Consider the following 17,592-nt stretch of genomic DNA (forward strand, 5'->3'; position numbering starts at 1 on the left):
GAGAACATTTCCAAACCAAAATGCTATATAACTACAGTATTATCCTCATCTTTTTCAGGATATTCCTTTGCGACCGAGCTCCAAGAACCCTGAGAGGTAAGACGAATCTTGAGCTGCTCCAGTAGCTACAAAATTAATTCACACATGACTCAAACACAACATGAAAGTTGACATGGACTAAAAGCTTTTTCACACAGATGCACGCTGGCTTTTACAACCAACCTACTCAGTAGCATCATTATGACAACTGCCTCAAAAGAAAAGAGTTTCTGGCCAGCAAATTTTCCAGCCAGGACATTCTTATCAGTCCATAAACCCTGAAGTCTTTGTAATGTCTTTATTAATACTGTATTATATAAGACTATATTGAAGCATTTAGAAGCATATTATAGTTTAACATCTTGCAGATGTTACATCAATGACTATATTCAGCTATACTTATGGAGATTAACATAATACCCAAAATGTATGCATTTCTGAAAGATCTGAGATTTCAGAGTCATTTTAGATGATATCTAAAACACCAAATAGCATCTAGTTTGTTATCCTCTAGAGTAACTTGCGGTGAGCGTACAAGCAGCGTGCTGAATATGTTCTTTTGTGTGTGCTGGGCTGTTGGAAGAGGAATATGGTACCATTCTTGTTTGTTATTCTAGCTGCTCAGCAGCCCTGAAGTCCTAAGACATCTAATATTGATTTTCAGCCTTGTGCCTTGCGCACAGAGATTTCTCCCAATTCTTGGCATACTTTTATGATATTATGTACTGTAAATTATTTGACAGTCAGCGTTTCACAATTTTAGGTTATTCTGAAATTGCCCATCTTTACCTCTGAGAAACATCCCCTGTTTAAGATGCTATTTTTATACCCAATCGTGTTACTGACCTGTTGTCAATGAACCTAATTGCTTGCAAAATGTACCAGTTACTTTTTCAGCCTTTTGTTGCCCCATCCAAACAGTTTTGATTCGTGTTACTGCCATCACATTCAAAATGAGCTAATATTTTTCCTAAGATGGAACACCTTCTCAGTTTGGACACATGATATGATTTCTTTGGGATTTCTTTCTTATTGTGGATAAAATGAGATCTGTAAATGACTGCATTCTCTTTTTACATATATTTTACAAAGCATCACGGCTTTTTTGGAACGGTGTTGTAAATAGCAGATGTAGTAGCATTAGTAGGTCACTTAATATGTAACACAGATGTCTGACGGGCAGTTTATGCTCACTGTTGTCATGCCTTGCCAAAAACGATCTAATTAATGCTTGCAAATGGTGTTGTTTTTATTTTTTGCCCTGTCTTGCACTCTTTGTCGCTCTGATGCACAGTCAGTCTGAAGGCAGGTTGGTCTCTATAAGAATTTCAAGAATACATCAGTCTTGAAGTGTAGAGTTTCCATCTTGGAAATCCGTAGCGAGAAATTGCTGAATGTTTTTATCATTTAGGAGAAAACTCCACTGTGTCAAGCATGAGTACAAATGTTTATGGTGCTTTGATAACACCAAAGTTCATGCCAGCTTTGACTACAACTGCCATCATCTCCTGTTAGCGTGGTGAAGCAGCTTTTTGGGGAGCTTCCCCTTTTTTCTCAGCACCAACACTTATTATTTAGGAGAAAACTGCAGTGCGTTAAGTGTGCTTCAAAAGCGAGTATAAACGTTTATAGCGCTCTGATTAGGTCACAGCTCTTGCAAGCGTAACTACACAATTGGTGTTTGTTGATTGGTACAGATTTAATATTTCTTAGAATCACAATGATTCTGTTTCATGGAAGCAAAAGCAGTGCTCGAGGATTCGATTTGACTAACAAATATAGATTTTTTTTTTTTAAAGCTGTGCTGCAGTGGCAGTTATTCCTGCAGAGGGGTAGGAGTTCTAAGCAATATGAGTAGCCCTTCCACTAGCTTTAAATAATGCATAACCAAATTGATTGTGGTCATAGCTTTTAATGGTTAATTCTCTCTCCCCATCTGGTGAAGGCAGAATGAAAACAGCAAAGCTACTGATCAGTGGGCAGGACCCGCCTACACAAAACAGTGTGGGCTGAAGTAATGTGATTAGAAGAGATAAGTGTGATCCAAGTGCACAAGCATTCCATCCTGAGAGTGTGTAGGTTTGTTGTATCGCGGAAACTGTCAATTTCATTCATGTATTCACAGTCCAATAAGGCTGAGGCTGTCAGAGTGAAATGATCTACACGGTTTTAATGACACAACATGGTAGATTATACTGATCTCTGATTAAAACTGACAGTTGTTATTGCACTACGCTCAATTTTTTATCTTAAAATTATTATAAATCCTGTGTTTTTTTTGGCTCTGCGCTGCTCTGTTGTGATCGATGTATATTTGTGTTTTACTGTTGGACCCCGACAGCTTTGATGAGTCTCTAGAAGAGGCATTCTCCTTACCCGCCCCGCCGCTCGGCAACCCTAAGTGAGTGGAGCCTTCACGGCCCGCAAGGTCCTCAGTCCTTTCAGTGCAGTAGTTCTCAGCCTTTCAGCTTATTCTCCCCAACAAATGCCTCACGTGCGCTTGCGTAAATGCAGACTACAGCGAGCTGAGTTTTACTTTAAATTATGCACTTGCCAAGTTTTGTTTTGTTTTCCCAGTCCCCTGCAATCAGTTCGCTTTATGCAGATAACGAAAGAAAAGTTTTAAAGGGGACCTATTATGTGTTTTTATATATTTTTTTTATTAAAGCTGTCACTTTTTACTCATGTATGTTATTTACACATATAAAAACAGCCTTTAAAATTCAGTATGACTAAACTTCAAACACGAGGAACAAAATAAGAATTATTTAACAATTATATTGGGGTTTTTTTCTTTTGCTCAGCTCACCCACTTATGTTCAGTAGTAACAGTAGGCTAAATCGTAACCATTTGTGCTCTCTCTGTGTCTTTCTTGTTGTACTGGAAATGACATATGTGACATATCTGATATCATACATTCTGTGCCACTTGGGAGAGAAGCCAGCAGCGTTGATTTGTTACTCAGTTTCATACTTAAGTGTGGAGGTTTTTCAAAATCTTGAGTGTATAATTCAGTTAGAATACTTGACAGTTGTGAGTACAAGCATAGAAGCTTCACCCACCTGCCATTCAAGCCTTCTGTTTATGAGGGACCACCAATCGAAAGAAAGATGGCTGGAGATGGTAGGAACGTAAAATGGTGTGTACCAAACAGAGAATAACCTGAGGGGGTGGCATCAAGTCCCAATATAAGATAATTAAAAAATGTTTTGAACTCATGCACAGCAACTCGAGTGCAAGAGTAAAATTTTGGCCCCGGAAGTGAGCAGAATAGGTCCCCTTCAAATATTTTATATGCATTTTTATAATAATTTTAAAAAGATAATTACTCTAAGTTTGAATGTAATAATTAAAAGCAATGAAATGTTAAAAACTAGACCTCCAGGTTGAGAACTACTGTCTTAGCAGAGAACCTTGCTGTTCTAACACTAACCCGTGCAGTGGTGCAATACGTATTTTCTGACCTTTTCTAACTGCTGCCTCTTTGTAACAGGGCAACATGCGATCTCGAAAGCCCCTAACCTTTGTTAGTGGACTGACATGATCCTATTAACGCTGATCACCTACTGGGGCTTGTGTGGTAATCAGGGTTTCTGCATCTGTGTGAATGTTTCCTTCCTGATGTAGCAGGGGGGTTTCCGAGCAGGAGCACGACAGAAACACACCAACCATATCCCACTGAGATCATCTAACACACAGATCTCTGCAGCATTACCGGCACACTCCCTTTTCATACAGTAACACTCTTGCAGGCACAACCTACGTTTCCCTTTTCTCACTAATGCTCAGAATGGCATTAACCAAGTGGCCTCCAACCACAGCTACACTGGACCAGAGTGACCCACATGCTTGATCTGGTTTTCCAGCATCTGTTCCAGTCACTGTACATGTCTCTGTGTTTGTCTGCATGCCACTTCCTTATTGTCTCTGTTTTCTGGTCCAGGAAATCCCAGAAGACTCGGTTTGATGAGGAGCTGCACAATGAGATGACCATTGCCATAGATGAGCTCAGCAACAAGTAGGTCTATTTCGGTCGAATCACAATTTATGCAATATTTGTAGCATATTTGATAAAATATTGTAATGTGTTGTATTTAACAGGTTTAAAGCAATTGCACAGTGGAGGAAATCCTCTGCTGAATTGTTTCTGATCGAGGTTACATCTTGATCCTTGATGATAAACCTGACTAATTGTTTACTCTGTTGTTTCCCTGAAATTCTGGATTGGCTGTGTGACTGGTTCTATATGCCAAGATGTTGCAGTTTATTTTTATTCAGCTACTATTGCTTGGTTGTTGGTAATGCTGGTTGTTGATACAACCAACAAAATATTAAAATCCATTAACCCATTTTAAAATTCAGCGATCTGACACCAGCCTGTGTCACAAGCTTTTACTTGAAACCAGCAGCAGCTGAGGCCCTGTGTTGGTTTACCTGCATCCTCTCATGTCAGGTGCTGATCAGAAATGAGCACAGATGACAAATTTGTTCGCGTTTGGTTCATTTGGTTTGTGCTTTTTTGGTATAGATACCACAGTTTTGCTTAACTGGTCTGTGACAAAAATATTTGCACAAAACAAAAAGCTCATGGTGACAGTAAGAGAAACATTTTGTCGCTGAATTTATACTCTGGTACATTAAAAGTGCATGCATGGATCTGATGGAGCAATAGATTACAGACAATGATTTAACTGTTATTTGAAATGTCACATTAGTAATCTAACTGTGACTGTGAACTTTTAGACCTTGACTGACTGTGCAGATGTTTTAGATAATTAGTGAAGTTGCTGCTTTACAGCTTCAGATATTACAGATTAAAAATAAAGCTTCTCTGAAATCGGAGGCTGCAGCTAAAACACACATATCGTTCCAGCTGTTGTGCAATGATTTCATTTCATGAAACTGAATGGAAATGATGCACCAATTTAAAATAATAATAATAATAATAGCAAAACGAAAAAGGTGATACAGTTTTTTGTGTGTGTGTGTTTTCTACTGTTAATTTATAATTATGTGTATTTTTTTTGTTATCAGAGATGTTTTTGTATATGCACAACCATGAGTATACAAAAGGTTATCTAAGTAGATTTAAGAGCAAATTTAATTTGCCTTCTCTGTTCAGCACACAAAGAAATTAAAGAAATAAAGAAAATTGTATAAGAATTGTTCTGCCCTCCTTTGAATTGGACCCTTAATGATAAGTGAGCACTTAATACTTAACTATTAATATTGTAGCATTTATTTGCCATTGCACTGACCTCCACTTAAAGCTGTGTGCAATGTCTTTGTTAATCTTAGAGGTTAAAACATGCAGATTAAGTTAAGAGCCTCCCTAATGATCTGTGGTGTTCAGTAAAATTATTTGTTTATAATGAACAGAAATTATGACCTCAGTGTTTTTTCATGTTTTGAGATTTTTTTTTCTTTGCCGTTGCATCAAGTTGTTGCATCGGGTGTGATCCAACACAGAGCAGTGCAGCATGTGCCCAGTGCTCACCTGAAATGTAAATCTCATAGAAGGAGACGGTTAATAACTCACATTCCACCATCATTCTCTGCTTTTCTTCTTCCATGCCCACTTACCTCCCTTCATATGTTGTAGGCAGTGGTACAAGTTTGAAGAGAGCGGCTTAGCTCTGTGGTTTCTGAAGAAAGATCTGGCAAAACAGGTTGGTGAGATTTAATGTTCAATATAAATGACTGCTTCGTCATACTTTTACATTTAGTCATTTTAATACTGAAAAAGAAACATAATAAGTGTCTCCCGCCTTTCTTAGTATCGAGCCCTGGATTTGCCGATGTTCAAACACTACGCCAGCTGTGCCACCTTCATCTTCCTCTGTATCTTCATCATTCAGATGTTTGTTGCAAGGGAGTGAGTATGTTTTAAGTTTTTCGGATATTTGAATATCTGTTCTTCTCATGAGTACAAACTCGAAGGAGGAACAGTTTTTTGAGCATTTGAAAAAGGTTTTAAAGCACACGACGAAGACGTTTTTATATTTAGAAGGTGAGCTGGAGATTGATGTTATTTTGTTTTTTCATTCGTGTCTTCCTAAGGCGACAGAGACTGGCGGTGTTATTTGGAGTGCTGTTTTGTGTGCTGCTCCTGGTCCTGGCGATCTGTTACGCAGGTCACTTACAGGTTTGTCCATTGATTCACATTCAGTATCTGGTTATTTGAGTGATTTAGTACAAGATTCTTTTCAGGCCCCGTTTGTAGAAACCAGGAGAAAAAGCCTTAATGACACAACAACTCTTTCATGCATCTTTACAGTAACATCTAAAGCCAAGCTGGATGTTGGTCAAGCATCAGTGATAAACAGTTTCTCGTTTATCTAGAAACACATTTTAATATTGTATATTCTTAACACACAGGTGGTTTGCTGAAGACATTCAATTTAATTTCCTTGTGCATGGGAAGTAGAAGTTTAATGTTAAATTCTTTATAGACTTTTTTTTTTCAACACATGATGATGATGATGATGATGATAAGGATAATTATTATTGTTAGTACTTTGTAAAAAAAAAGTTTAATTATCCAGTAAGTACATAAATATAATCAGAGTTGAGGCACTGTTTGATTGTCTGTATTCCTTTTTTTTATTTAAAATGCCTGAACATACATTGAAAGAGTAATTGTGCTTCAGAGAAACTGTGTTTATGAGATTAAATCCAAACCCAAAATTTCTATTTTTAATGTTTTATATTCGCAGCGTTTTTTTTTAAGAAAATACCAAGGGGATGGGACAAAAATGTCACACAACTTTCCATGTTTCTTAACTTGTCAAGATATAATACAAAATTCCTGCGTGGATCACTCCTAAATTCAAGTCCAGTGCAAATGCAGTGCTTAATTAATTAATTAGAAAAACAAACAAACAAACAAGAAAACACAAAGATTTTAAAAATATGTTTAAAAAAATGAAAATGAAACAATATATTAGGCAAATGAAAAACTGAATTCATGTTTTTATACCCAAATTCGGCGCACTGGACTTCTCTTGGAAATCAGAAATTAATCAAGCGTAACATTCATTGAAGTAACAATTTCAAAATCGGCATCTGAACCAAAAAATAATGTGTTTTCCCTTTTTTTTCCTGTCTTTTTTTATTTTATAAATTTGAAAAATCATGAATAGCGGTAATTATATATTGGCATTAAAAATATTATTTTGATTAAAGACCTTGCACATACTGTTGGATCAACCATTACAGAAACACAAGAATTGATTTTAGTACCCTTTAGTTACCCTGCCACCAGCCCCCACCCACCCTATTGGCACAAGTAATAAAAGCATGAGTGAAAAGGACTTGTGTTTTTGTGCACACTGTGCCAGAATTAGATGATCTGAGAATGGAAACATGGCATGAAAACTATCTCCTGCATTCACTGGGCTACAGCTTACTATAGACGCCCTCTGACTCTGCAGATGACATCTGACATTCTGTTCTGGACATGCAGTTTTTTTGGTTTTCTCCTCAGACAGATTCCTTTCCTTGAAAGAGCTAGCTGTGAATCACTCATGCATGCTGTCTGCAGATAGCTGACTGTAAAAAAGTCACATGTTGCTCGTACCTGTTTGATTGCATTTTGTCTTTTTTTTCCCCCTCACTTCACTGCAGCGCCTGTTTCCGGAGAAGCTGTCAGGTTGCCGGTGGCTGCCAGCTGTGTCAGAGGCAGTGGTTAAACGGCCGTTTGTGCGCCTCCCTCTGGCAACCATCACCACAGCGGTCATCATTATCATGGCTGTGTTCAACCTGGTGAGACTCTGCTCACCTGTTGAAGGCTAAGACAGATCCATTTAGTACTCTGGAATTTCTAGCTGTGCTGCACTTCATAAATGTCATGCCAAGCCTCAAAGCATGTTGTCAGGTCGTTGCTTGTCAGTTGTTTATTTATTTGTTTTTCCACTCCCTGCAGTGCTTTGACCAGACAGATAAAGACGACTACTCTTGCCTTCCCGTGAGTGATAGATTTAATCCCAGACACGATGGTGTATAAATAGCAGTATTACATTTTAGTGTAAAGTAGTGTGTATTAATTGTAGTTCTCCTAACAGTAAAAAAGAGTGTAGTGTTTTACTTGTTTGCATGCTGCTTATAAATTTGATTTAGAACATTATTTAGATTTGCTACAAGTCTAATTCCATTTTATCCCCTTTTCTGTCCCTCAGTACTCTGTCTACTGCTGCATCCTATCACTCATTGCCTGTGGAGTTTTCCTTCGGATGAGCTTTGAGCTTAAAGTGCTCTTTCTGACTGTGGCCTCCACGGCATATTACGTCATCATTATCAGCAGCACGGATAAATTCTTTGATGAATACAACCAAAACCTCAGCACCAAGAATGACCTTGAAATCTTCACAAATTTGAACTGCAGGTGAGACTGAAGGAGAAGGGTGAATCCCACAGCTTTTTGGGAAATGTATTATTTCCTGTTTTCACGCTGATGACCTGCAAATGTATCTACGTACCTGTGGCTTGTGACCAGTGAAGTTACCACACCGACAGCAATCACTTTTGTGTTGCTTTAACTATCTCTGTCAGATTCACTTTATGCCACAACTCACACAGGTAGAATTAGGCTGTTGTTTATTGGCTGAGTGAAGCACTGGAGACCATGAACTTTGGAGGACTTAATTCTTACTTTATTTACTCTCAGCTTTCTGAGCTCCAGCTCTCCAGCTACTGATCTCTGTGGTTGTCTCACAGGAGTTTGTTTGTTTCTGGTTTGACTGAGTTGCTGCAGTTTGGCGTTCAATTTTAGCTTTATAATACTGTTTTGTGTACAAACTGTGTGCTGCATCAGGGACATTTGTTCGCACTATTTAGCCAAGTAGTTTCCCCCACTATTTGCCTCAGTAGGGAGACTAGTGAATTAATAAAGTTGAAAGTAAAAAAAGCAGGATTTTGATTGGTGGAAAAATCTTTTTGTTTAGATTGTGATATTATCCTGAATATGGTGACAGCCTTAATGCAAACATGCAAAGGTTGCATTTTAGATTGCATCTGCTAGCATCATGTTTTCTTTATCTGAATCAGGGTATGGCTGCAGTGCAGTAATATTTATCATATAACATCAGATCTAGTTCAGCCCAATAGTCAAGACCTGCGTCAGAGCAGCCAAAACATTATCAACGAGCAAATGGCTTAAATCGAGTAGTTCAGTGAGAAAGAATACGACAAAAGAGTCTAAAATATTATAACAATCCTCTCTAAAGTAAATTAACTGTAATTTCATAATGCAAAATAAAACCCAATAAAACAAGCTTAGTGAGTATGACAAAAGAAAAGGCACAGCAAATGTCAGGTGATGAGAAAGTGGCTCAGCGAAACAGAGTGGAGAGTGTTCTGATTGTAGTCTTTAAAAGATGGATGTAACCATAGTGATCTTACCAAGGAGTTTGGACTCAATTTGAAACTTTAGTGTTTTATGTTGTGTTTGTGTGTTTTTTTTTTTTTGTTTTTTTTTTTTATCTTATCAGAGGTTAGATTGCTACTTCTGGGGTGGTCTATCACACATACCATAATCTTAATCAGACAAGTCAATAAAAATGATCTAAGGCACCAATATCTGCATATTTCTTTCTGAATACATGAATGAATTGGATTCTTAATCAGAGAATTATAGCAGAGAATTTTAGTTTACTGTTATGCCGCCTTATACTTTTAATCACTAGTGGTCAAAGTCATAACCACTGCAAGTTATTATTTTCCAAGTAAAAGTGGAGTCTGTGATTGGTCATGTTCTTGCTTGTCTTGCAGTGTAGAAATCCTGAAATGTTTAGGGCTGGTAAAACATCCCCAGTATATGAGTTGCATATACATCACACTTTTCCTGGTCACCATGTTCATCATCTCACTGCAGGTAAATGACAGTTTTTTGTTTGCTGAATTATTTTAAAAAACAAAAAAATGATCTCTTGTGCTGATTTTCCTCTAAACTTGCCATTCCTGTGGATTACAGAACGAGTACTGCTTCCGCCAGGACTTCCTGCTAAAGAACAAGAACCACACAGAGCAGGATGAGATCGAGACGAGAGAGAACTTGAACCGCCTGCTGCTGGAAAATGTGCTGCCGGCCCACGTGGCAGCGCTGTTTGTTGGGGAGAATAAGAAGAACGAGGTGAGATTTCCAAAGTTGATTCTAGTCCCCTGGATGCTATGAAGGACTGGTGAAGAGAGTTAAAAACAAAACACTCCCGTGAGATAACCCCCCATCATTACATACTGAAAGTGAACATGAACCAGGCGGCAATAATGTGACCAGTTATCTGAGGTCATCTTAAAAAAAAAATTTAATAATTGTTATTTCCAGCATGTGGATTTTGGGTGTTAAAAGACCCAAAGAGAGGGACCTTTGAAACATAATACTGTACACAATCAGGGTGCCAGCTGCTTACTCATCAGGTTTTCACTGGCACTGAGAACAGGACACAGAAAGTTGTACTGGACATATTTTAACCTCCTAGAACCTGGCGTCCACATATGTGGACATCACATTTTGGGACATTTAAACCAAAATACTTAATTTTTCTCTACAAGGGCCTGATATCCACTTATGATTATACTGCCACTGTTCTATCAAAATTTGAAACAAATGTCCTCATATGTGGATCTCATTTTTCTCAAAAACAAAAATGAGGTAAAAATAAAAATCTGGTAATTCTTTGTTTTTACATTCTTTAGGTCCCAATCAGCCCAAACAGCAAAGAAAAATTAAAAATGCATGCCATGAAAGAGCTCGGGTCTTAGGAGGTTAAAGTACAAAGTTCATCAGGACTACAAGCGGAGATGCCTTTCAGTGTCTTGCTGCTTCATTGTTACACTCAGCATGAATTGCCCTTTCAGTGTTATCACAGTTAGAAGTAACAGGAAGGTTTAAGTATCTAAATGTAACAATCCCAAAAATCTTCATATTGTCCTTGGTGAAACAATGCAAAAATGTAAAAACATGGCGGGAGGAAACGGCCAGCTCCTTAAGCCTCAATGTGCCAGAGGAGTGTGGGTATATAGAGGTGCTTTATACATTTCAATCATTTACTGCTTGAGTGTGACATAACCACACAACAGAACCCTTTTTGGAACCATAATTGTGAAGAAGTGAAGAATTTAGATAACAGGCTGGCATGCTACTGTCAGCTAGGGGTGGGTTTTGATAATCGATTTATCGATTAAAATCCATTCTGGCTTGGATAACGTGATATCGATTCATTAAAATCCTGAATCGATTTTTTAATATAAATTTATTTTGCCCGAAATGCCAGAATTTCAGGTTAAACCTCACAAAATTTCAACAACCACCAAACAGCTAAAACAGTAAATGAGAGCAGGTACACGGATACCCAGCCCTACTATCAGCGATATGACTCTGCAGCTATCACAGAAAATCAGGAGTGGCAAGTAACGCAAGCAAGCTTCTTGAGTACAGCATGGCAGTAATTATTCAAAAAGAAAAACTACAAACTATATAAGCAGAACTCTATACTATAACTCTACAAATAATCATAACTTCCAGATAACGTGGCTCCATACAACATAAAAGTAACATGTTGCCTGTACAAGCTTTATCTGTTGGTTTTGTGCTTTTCCCAATAGGACCTCTACTACCAGTCCTATGACTGTGTGTGCGTGATGTTCGCTTCGGTGCCGGATTTCAAAGAATTTTACACCGAGTGCGATATCAACAAAGAAGGTCTGGAATGCTTGAGACTTCTCAATGAGATCATCGCTGACTTTGATGAGGTCAGGAAGTCAAAGTCTTACCGAATATTTGTCTGAGATACAAATGTCAGGGGCTAATCATGAAGACCCAGTAATGGTTGGGATGATAAATGCGTGCACCCCTCATTTTGTTTGTTTGTTTGCCTCTAACTCAACAGCTGTTGTCCAAACCAAAGTTCAGCGGTGTGGAGAAGATCAAGACAATCGGCAGCAGTTACATGGCTGCTGCGGGGCTTAGTGGGTCACCTGGTCAGGAGAATAATCGGGTGAGGTAGTTACTACTTCAGACCAGGGTCGGGCTTTAACTTTAACTGTTTGAAAGCAAGCCATGACCAAACCTCATAATTAGGCTGTGGACTGACATCACTTTTTGTTGTTTTAGGACAGAGAACGGCAGCACGCCCAGATAGGGATCATGGTAGAGTTTGCCATCGCTCTGATAGGCAAGCTAGATGGCATCAACAGACATTCCTTCAATAGCTTCAGGCTTCGTGTGGGTGAGTGTGCATAAACCTTTAATTCAGTAAATACTGCATTGTGCAGCCTCCATCTCTGTTAAGGCTGGCACAGGTTTCCTTGGTTACTCAGTACATGATTGGCATTCATGTACTGTTCTTGCAGTGAGAGTACTAGCATTCACTGACACAGGTTGTTAAAAGCTCATGCCTATAAAAATAGTCACAAAATTTCTGGAGTTGAGGCATTTTCTTCGTGTTAAAGCAGTTCCCACTTTATATCAGGTTGAGCCATGCATAAATGACTCCACTGTAATGTGGTGGAGTATTTTTCCTAGTTACCCTAAAATAAAAAAACAGTAGATCTCACAGAAGAACGCTATATGAGAAATGTCATTGGCCGTAGTAAGTTCTCCCGCAGACCCTCTTTTCTTAGTGACAATCTGGGACTTAATGAAGCAATAATGCTTCTATTGTGTAGAGCTGAATAGGCTCTGCACGTGATAGAAAGGACTCTGATTTTATGCCAGTTAACTTCCCCTTGCATACATGTAGGACTAGAAGAGTACATCATGCAGGGTAAAACATGTACATGTAAATATAAGCATTTCAATTGCATACCCTGCTCTGAGTTTTACCTTTGAAAACACTGGGGCTTTTTTCTGGATTAAGATTTTTAAGAGTTTTGCCTGGTTTGTAAATGTTGTTTTTGCAATGTCTCAAAATCGAGGCCCACAGGTGAAAACTGGCCCTTTTGTAACTTTGAATCTGGGTTCTTAGTAAACGTTAGCCTAGCTAGTTGTAGCTGTGATCTACACAGTGGCATGCATGCTGTCCACATATAAAACTAAGAAGCTGGCTCGCACACAGTGCAACAAAATGAGTGTTGATGCTGACTACAGAAAGTTTTAAGAGTGATTGGAGACGGAATAAACTGTCTTTAAAAGAGAGTCAAAAGATTGTTGCCACAAAGCAATTTCTGTTTTGCAGCACATTAAGCACGTTAAAGAGACAACGAGCTAATGCAATGCCAAGGAAACTGGAATTTAGTGAGACTTGTGATAACCTAATGGGTTTTCATCCGAACTGTACTCAAAACCTTAAGGTCACATTTGTTTTCTTATCGGCAATAACTTGTTGATTATGATGGATCCTGAAGCTACTACCTCACTGACGTTCTGGTTTAAAAACATCACTTTCACACACCAGCAGAGCAGAGCCCGGGTCAAGTAACAGCACAGCTTCAGAAGGTCACAAAACTGAAAACTGTTACAACAAAATGTTCCTTAAAGTCTAATTTCAAAGTGATCGTGCTGTAAAGGGAAGTTCAGTTTTTGTGTGCAGCCAATTTCAAGAAGAAGCCTTAGGCTGTACAAGGATCTTCCTGTGCAGTTAAACAGGAGAGGTAAGACATGTAGGCAAACATGCAAAATGTTACAGATTCACCTCAGGATGTACTGGGTTTATTGTCTAGTACTATCAGTAGCTTTCATATTCAGCTTTGTGAAACAGATCCCATCATTTCAGATACATCTTTTCCTTTTATTTTTACTGCATTCTATGTGGTTCTTTTTATCAATCTGGATCAGTTACTATGAGCCACTTTAGTCCATCAAATAGCAGGAAGCGAATGTTTTACTCAAGTATAGAGCCAGAACCTTTTAGAGAGTCTGACAAACATCATCCTCTGCATTTTGTGTCTACAGCCCTGACATCTATGATAAAAACAATCAAAACATTTACATTTTTGGAGTTAAAAATGCACATAGTACAAACAGTGAAATTTTTAATTGAGTGGCATCATTTTTCTTCATCAGTGGCTGTGTGCAACCACCTTAAAACCTCCTTTGTGTGTTTATTAAAAAGATATACATTCTCTTTAATGCACTCAGAGCCTGAGTACATTCATTGATTAGAAGATTTGTTTCCCGTTAGTCACCTAATGTTGTGAACAGCTTTGCACTACCAGTTAAAACAATAGTTTAAAACGACTGACGACAAGCCAGAATGAGGCTTGATACCTGCTGAGAGCCTCGCTTCCAGTATCAACTCACCACACATTTTATGAGTTTCATGTCGCTATTGCTGGATTGGACTCCTTCAACAAGCTGCTGGAAATATTCCAGAGTATTTTGGTCTATATAGACATGATAACATCACACGGTTGCTACAGATTTGTTGACATAAATCTCCTGTTTCACCACATTCCTAAGGTGCTCTGTTTTGTTAAGATCTGGTGACTGTAGAGGCCAGTTGTGGAGTACAGTAAAATTTTTGTCATGTTCGAGAAACCAGTTTGAGATGCTTCGAGCTTTGCGACATGGTACACTATCCTGCTGGAAGCATTTGTCAAAAGATGGGATCAAAAGATGAGTTGGTACTAAGAGACCCAAAGTGTGCCAAGAAAATTTCCTCCATACCATTATGCCTCCACCAACAGCCTGTACTGTTGATACGAGGCAGGACAGATCCCTGCTGTTATGCTGTTTACACCAAATTCTGACCCATCTGAACGTTGCAGCAGGAATCAAGACTCATCAGGCCAGAGAACGTTTTTCCAGTCTTTCTACCAAATTTTAGTGAGAATCGTAGCTTCACTGTTTTGCTTCAGTCTTCTGTATGTGAATGCATGCCTCACGTGCATTCATTATCTTTGTCATTAAAAACGAAAAGAATACATGGCAAGAAAACTGGAGTAGACTCCAGCCACCCCATGATCCTGGATTGGGTAAGCAGAACAAAAATGAAAGGAAGGAGATGGTCAGAAAGATCAGAATAACAAGCGCAGGCATTTCAGAAATATTGTTAACACTTGAATAAAATTAAAACCCAGTAGGCGTGTTTTTCAAACAGTTCATATTATATTTTGAATCCATCTGATTCAGAATACCTGCGTATGCTGATTTGAAGCTTGTGTTTCTGCCGGTGCCCATAGTCTTGCATTTATCAGAGTTAGACAGTAGAGGTTCCGTTTTATATTGGTTTAAAATACACAGAATTTCTCAATTTGTTTCATTTCAGTAGCGTGATCAGTTGTGAAGTCTTTGCACTGAAACATCTTAATAATTACTGTGAACTTTTACATTTCTATCATGTTTTCATCGTGTTGTGATTTATTTGCAAAAGCAAATCCTACTCTGTTTTAGACTCACCATGTCTTTAAGAGCAGTTACAGTATTGTCTGTGTCTTTTAGTCAGGTACTTCAGCATCTGCTGCACAAAAGCTTTTCTTTTAAAAAATTTATGGGCCACTCAGAAAATTTCTCTTGTGGTCTAATGGCCTTGATTATAAACTGGTTGCAAACTAACAGCACTGTATTAATGCATTAAAATGTTTCTTTTATTTCTTCCTAATATTTCACCTTTTCTTGTACCTGTGATCCTCTGTCACCTCAGCCTTGAGTAGATGAAATATTTTTCTTATTCAGTCTTACATTTTCATTCCATTTTACCTCTATAAACACTGCACATGAACTTTACAGACTTTATTATAAAATACAGCATTAAACTTTAACATATCGGGGGGTTGTTTTTCTTCCACAGGAATTAATCATGGCCCAGTGATAGCCGGAGTAATCGGAGCAAGGAAACCTCAGTATGACATCTGGGGCAACACAGTCAATGTAGCCAGCAGAATGGAGAGCACTGGAGAGCTGGGAAAAATCCAGGTATGTTCTTTAAGGTCAAATGGTCACTTCTCACACAGCATATCTCAACATTTACAAAAGATCCAATTTCGAACTGGACTCGGGTTTTATTTTCCTTACCTATCTCAACTGCTGCAAAAATAAACTCCTCCTGTCCTTAACCAGCCACGAGAACAACCTCTGAGAAAACCGTTACATTGTTTCTTTCTCTTCCAATTGCACTTTATGCTCTGTATCACATTTATTGGCAGATCAAAAGCTATTCATGCTTTAACTTGATAAAATATGTAAATTACATTGGAATCAAAGCCATTAGCAGAGGCAAAGTGCCACCTGAGATGCGTATTGTTTAATGTAGTCACGGGAAAACGATTTTGCTGCAAGGAAGGTCTCGCATTGAATTTGGGCTAATCCAATTTCCTTTCCGTTTGCTTTGCCTGCTTTCAGGTAACAGAGGAAACGTCTGTCGTGTTGCAGGACCTGGGCTACTCATGCGAGTGTCGAGGACTAATCAATGTGAAGGGGAAAGGGGAGCTCAAAACTTTCTTTGTGTGCACCGATATGAGCAAGCAGCAAGGTATGGGTCTGAGCTGAGGCCAGGTCAATGCTGCAAAAAGAACTGGGGACAAACTAGTTTACAGACTCCTGCTGGTCACACATGCGGACCTGCTAGCTGCGTTCCTGTGATGTTGCTGAATTAAGGATTTTTAAAGGAACTGCTTATTTGCTGTGTGGTGGATATTGCATTCAACACCCAGCATCTCACGGTTGGATCAGGAGATGACTGAGGAGATGGTCAGTATGTACAATCACATTGACACAAGTGATCGATCACTTTTGTACTATTTTCCATGTCTGTAATTTTATGTGATAGAAAAAAACGTGTATTGTACTAAAGCCAAATGCAGTTGAGATTTTGGATGTCCATTTTGGTCTTTTAAAACAAAAAATAAGAGGGGGAAAAATCTCCAGTGGATTCTGTTTGAATCTGAAAGTTGTATGGGTTCCGTTTTGAGAGGCGATGGACACTGTTGCTGTTACTGTGTAATGAGCCAGACATAAATGTGTTAAGCTGTTTCAATGTCAGAAACCAGCTGTGCAGAAGACAGGGAAACTTCTCTTGCTCCCATCTATAGAAGTAAATCTAGAAAGCTTTACTTTGTGGCTAAACTGCAAATCCTGAAGCAGATTAAGATTAGGTTTCCATCACTTTGTGGTCTTTATGTGACCTTTTAGGAATTCCAGCTGTGCTGTTTGGCCTTAGGAACAATAATTTAATATTAAGATGCGTACTGTGTTTCAGGAGGAAATACATTTTCTTTATGTATGCCATCTGTGTAAGTGTTTAATCTGCTCAGATAAGAAATCCATTTTCAGCATCTTTGCCTGCCTGTCTCCATATATGCTGCGATGAAGGGTATCTGTGACGCTCTCTTCGATGTCCTCGATCTGTGTGATCTAACAACCTGCCTGCTGTGAATGTTTTTTCTGGCCCCAGCTCAGAGACCACTTAAACTGATCTGGATCACTTTCTGTGCCTCTGAAACTTGTCTTGTGGCCTTATCTTCTGAGACCAACATTCTGTCTGTAATTGTGGTTACATAATATTAACAACAATAATAATAATGTACTGGCCTTTCCGTGAACAAATGTGACATTGACTTTTGTACAGTTACAGAATGTAATAAATGTTTTAAGTCTGCAGTTTGTCACGCAGCATTAC

The 17,592-nt window shown here is 38.6% G+C and overlaps 1 protein-coding gene across 3 annotated transcripts in view; it reads left to right on the forward strand.

Moving 5' to 3' along the window:
• Positions 1-17,571, forward strand: part of adcy7 (adenylate cyclase 7) — a 65,051-nt gene extending 47,480 nt beyond the window's left edge. For 2 of the 3 annotated variants that reach the window (XM_084929065.1, XM_084929075.1), the window contains exons 12-27: positions 59-96; positions 2,381-2,440; positions 3,984-4,058; positions 5,643-5,709; positions 5,818-5,915; positions 6,101-6,185; positions 7,667-7,804; positions 7,965-8,006; positions 8,218-8,423; positions 9,809-9,911; positions 10,011-10,169; positions 11,642-11,788; positions 11,926-12,033; positions 12,150-12,264; positions 15,766-15,890; positions 16,317-17,571. In XM_084929065.1, coding sequence (XP_084785191.1) covers positions 59-96; positions 2,381-2,440; positions 3,984-4,058; positions 5,643-5,709; positions 5,818-5,915; positions 6,101-6,185; positions 7,667-7,804; positions 7,965-8,006; positions 8,218-8,423; positions 9,809-9,911; positions 10,011-10,169; positions 11,642-11,788; positions 11,926-12,033; positions 12,150-12,264; positions 15,766-15,890; positions 16,317-16,463 — 1,713 coding nt within the window. In that variant the 3' untranslated portion in view covers positions 16,464-17,571. The remainder of the gene's footprint in view (positions 1-58; positions 97-2,380; positions 2,441-3,983; positions 4,059-5,642; positions 5,710-5,817; positions 5,916-6,100; positions 6,186-7,666; positions 7,805-7,964; positions 8,007-8,217; positions 8,424-9,808; positions 9,912-10,010; positions 10,170-11,641; positions 11,789-11,925; positions 12,034-12,149; positions 12,265-15,765; positions 15,891-16,316) is intronic. The other variant, XM_084929083.1, reaches the window with a different exon arrangement.
• The last annotated feature ends 21 nt before the right edge of the window (positions 17,572-17,592 follow it).

The sequence above is a fragment of the Perissodus microlepis genome, chromosome 1 (genome assembly GCF_051167445.1).
Source record: "Perissodus microlepis isolate ML-2025 ecotype Zambia chromosome 1, ASM5116744v1, whole genome shotgun sequence".
Taxonomy (NCBI): Eukaryota; Metazoa; Chordata; class Actinopteri; order Cichliformes; family Cichlidae; genus Perissodus; species Perissodus microlepis.